Source organism: Nothoprocta perdicaria, unplaced genomic scaffold (genome assembly GCF_003342845.1).
Source record: "Nothoprocta perdicaria isolate Ctin4 unplaced genomic scaffold, notPer1 scaffold_251, whole genome shotgun sequence".
NCBI lineage: Eukaryota > Metazoa > Chordata > Aves > Tinamiformes > Tinamidae > Nothoprocta > Nothoprocta perdicaria.
In genome coordinates this window covers 914,098-916,921 of record NW_020455479.1, presented here as the reverse complement: position 1 = coordinate 916,921, position 2,824 = coordinate 914,098, and the positions used below count along the sequence as shown (strand labels likewise).

The window sequence follows — 2,824 nt, the reverse complement described above, 5'->3', positions numbered from 1 at the left end:
AAAAAAAAAAAAAAAAAAAAAATCACAAAAAAAGTCACAGCGCTAAGAAACGGAGTGTTTCTTCTCCCACAAATTGTGCCAAAACCCTGCAACAAAGTGTCCTTTAAGGAGCAGCTTGCTTCCTCAGGGTACTTGTAATTCCAGGGGGATCACAGGAGAAAAAGCCGGGGCTTTCAAAGCTGCTGGGTCGGCTAAGCCACCATGTTCCCATGGGAACACAGTGCCTCGGAAGTACGGGAAGCACCGCACGGTTTCCAGGAGGTGAAGAAGGCCGAGACTAGGAAGGACAATGGGAAACAGCAACAGGTTTTGAGACAGCTCTGCTGGAGATCACCTCCTGGTGCCGTAGTTCTGCCTCTCCAGGGGAACGCAAGGAGAAGCAGAATTGTGGGGAGCCCCCCAAAGGTCAGCGCTTCCTCCAAATTTATGGTAATAATACCTAAATCTCAGAGAGCCACTTCGGGGCACTCCTGGGCGTTCCTTTTACCAYTTTTTCTGTAGGTTGCTCACCTGGACAACACCCAGCAGCATCGCGGAGAAGAGGAAAGGCACTATGGATGCTCCGAAGTACCAGATGTTGAGCCAAGCTGCCACGTCCAGCAGCAGGATGTGACAGAGGTACAGCATGAAAAACATCTGGTTGGGGTTGAGAAGCCCCATCTTCTCAACCGTCGCGCGCAGCTCKCGGAAGTCTTCGACCAGCCTTTTCTGTGGGGAGACACAAACCTGTGTATTTACTGGTCTAATAATAATAAATAATGATAAATAAAATAAATAATGATAAATAATAATATGGGAAGCTCAGTTTCCCCTCTGAAGGAGCTACAGYGGCAAGAGGGGAAAGCCAAGGGTCGTTTAGAGGCAAATCCGCAACATTATGGTCCCCAAGGAGGCAAATAACCTTGTGACATCAAAGATTTTCTTTAGCTGGCTGCATTTACCCTCTTGACTTCCACCCACAGGTGACAGGTACTGCTTTTGGAAAGAGAAATTGTGGCCAGTTTTATTTAGGCTCATCTGTGATGCCCTAGTCCCACTCTAAACGGGGAAAGCTGCAAAAAAAGAAGTGACCGAGGAACGCTAAAAACCCCAAACTAGTGACAATGTGAAGACAAGGAAAAGCTCCAGACTGACAAGGTGATTCCATGGCATCCTTCACGTTACTGATAGGAAATTCTGGCTGCCACCAGGGGGAGAAAGTAGCCTGGTTCCAACCAAAGCACCACCAAGTTTCTCAAGGCGCTTACGTTCTTGCTGGGCTCAAAGCTGGGCTCATCCGGCGCCAGCTCCCCGATCAGGAGTGGCCGCATGTACTTGCTCACCAGGGCCTTGTCCAGATGAAAGGCTACGAAAGGATCCTGAAATACAGACATGGGGTCAGCGGGAGAACCACACTCCAAGTGGGTAAAGGAAAGAGATTTCATGATATCCCGGTCTCGGCAGGAAGGAATCCAACCAGCGGAGCTGGAGAGATCCAACCTTTTCTTCTGTTTTCTTTGGCCGAGGATCTTACCACCTTCTTCATAACATGAAAGATTATCCGAAGATGACGTCAGCAGCCGCGATTGCTATCGTTATGTTTAGATCCTATCTCTCCACTCAAGTCCAGCCTCCTCGAGCACCCAGGGCAATTTCGTGCCTAATTCCCACCGACTTCCCGTTTATCTCCTGCTAGCTCTGGACCTTAGCGTATCCTTTACCATCTCCCTCAGCTTGAGGGCGCTTTTCCTTCCGTTTTCCTGACCGGGGAGCTGCTGCTACAGCAGGTTCAACTCTGCAAACCCTGGCTCATCCCTACAAGTGTTTCTAATGAACTATCCCTTCAAAAGAGTTCTGAAACGGGTTAAAAAGGGGGAAAAAAAAAAAGAAAACACGTGTTTCCAGCTGGCTGTGGCTCATTTGCCTTCATCGTTCTGCAGACTGAGCACTAGGGAAGGGAAGGGAAGGGAAGGGAAGGGAAGGGAAGGGAAGGGAAGGGAAGGGAAGGGAAGGGCGCGGGGGGAGCTCGTGGGGACGCGGGAGGCGCCCGTGGGCCGTGTCCGGGGATGGCTCCACGGCGCCTGCACCAATCGCGGCGCCGGTGGCCGCGGGGCCGGGCGGGGGCCGCGGGAGGCTGCGGAGGCCCCGCGGCGCCTCCCGGGAAGCGGCGGCTCCGGTGGCGCTCGGAGGACGAGGCTCCTTCCTCGCTCTCCATCGTTCCGCCTGTGGGTTTTTTGTTGGTTTTTTTTTTTTTTTTTTTTTTTTTTTTCTTTCCCGTTTCCCATGGCCCAATGTAAGCAAAAGGCTGGAACGGCCTCGCCCGGGTCCAACCCGGCCCCGCGCGGGGAAGGGCCCTGTGGCAGCGCCCGGGCGGGCGGGCGCATCCCCGGGGACGGAGGCGGGATGCAGAGCTCCCGGATCCCCGCGCCGGCCGCCCCGGCGGTGCCGTTGGCCGCTCCGCGCGCACCAGCGGCCCCGGGCTCCCCGTGGGACGGCGCTCGGGACCCGCCGAGGCGCACGGGCTTTCCCCCCGGGACCAAAGGGATGCCCGGGCTGCGGGCTGCCCCCTCGTCCCGCCGCGGCACGGAGCGGGAGCCACGTCGAGCGAGCACCGCGCCCGCACCCCCCGCGGCGGCAGGGGCGGGCACCCCACGGGCGGCCCACGGGGGCTCCCCACGCGCCGCGCCGCCCCTCACCGTGGCGTCCTGCCCCGCGTAGTGGCTGATGACGCGGGCGCCGCCCGGGTGCCGCCGGTAGAAGCGGCTCACGTCGTAGACCTTCCTGTCGATGACGAGCCAGCGCTCCGGCTGCTCGGGCTCGTGCCGTGGGCCGCGGCCCGTGCGCA

The 2,824-nt window shown here is 57.1% G+C and overlaps 1 protein-coding gene across 2 annotated transcripts in view; it reads right to left on the bottom strand.

The window, feature by feature from the left end:
• The window catches only part of FADS1 (fatty acid desaturase 1), a 9,820-nt gene extending 7,002 nt beyond the window's left edge, over nucleotides 1–2,818 (bottom strand). The window contains exons 1-3 of one of the 2 annotated variants that reach the window (XM_026040205.1): nucleotides 2,676–2,818; nucleotides 1,248–1,358; nucleotides 511–708 (exon numbers count right to left, since the gene is read on the bottom strand). In XM_026040205.1, coding sequence (XP_025895990.1) covers nucleotides 511–708; nucleotides 1,248–1,310 — 261 coding nt within the window. In that variant the 5' untranslated portion in view covers nucleotides 1,311–1,358; nucleotides 2,676–2,818. Of the gene's footprint in view, nucleotides 1–510; nucleotides 709–1,247; nucleotides 1,359–1,513; nucleotides 1,854–2,675 lie in introns of those variants that run through there. The other variant, XM_026040204.1, reaches the window with a different exon arrangement.
• Nucleotides 2,819–2,824: the final 6 nt, after the last annotated feature.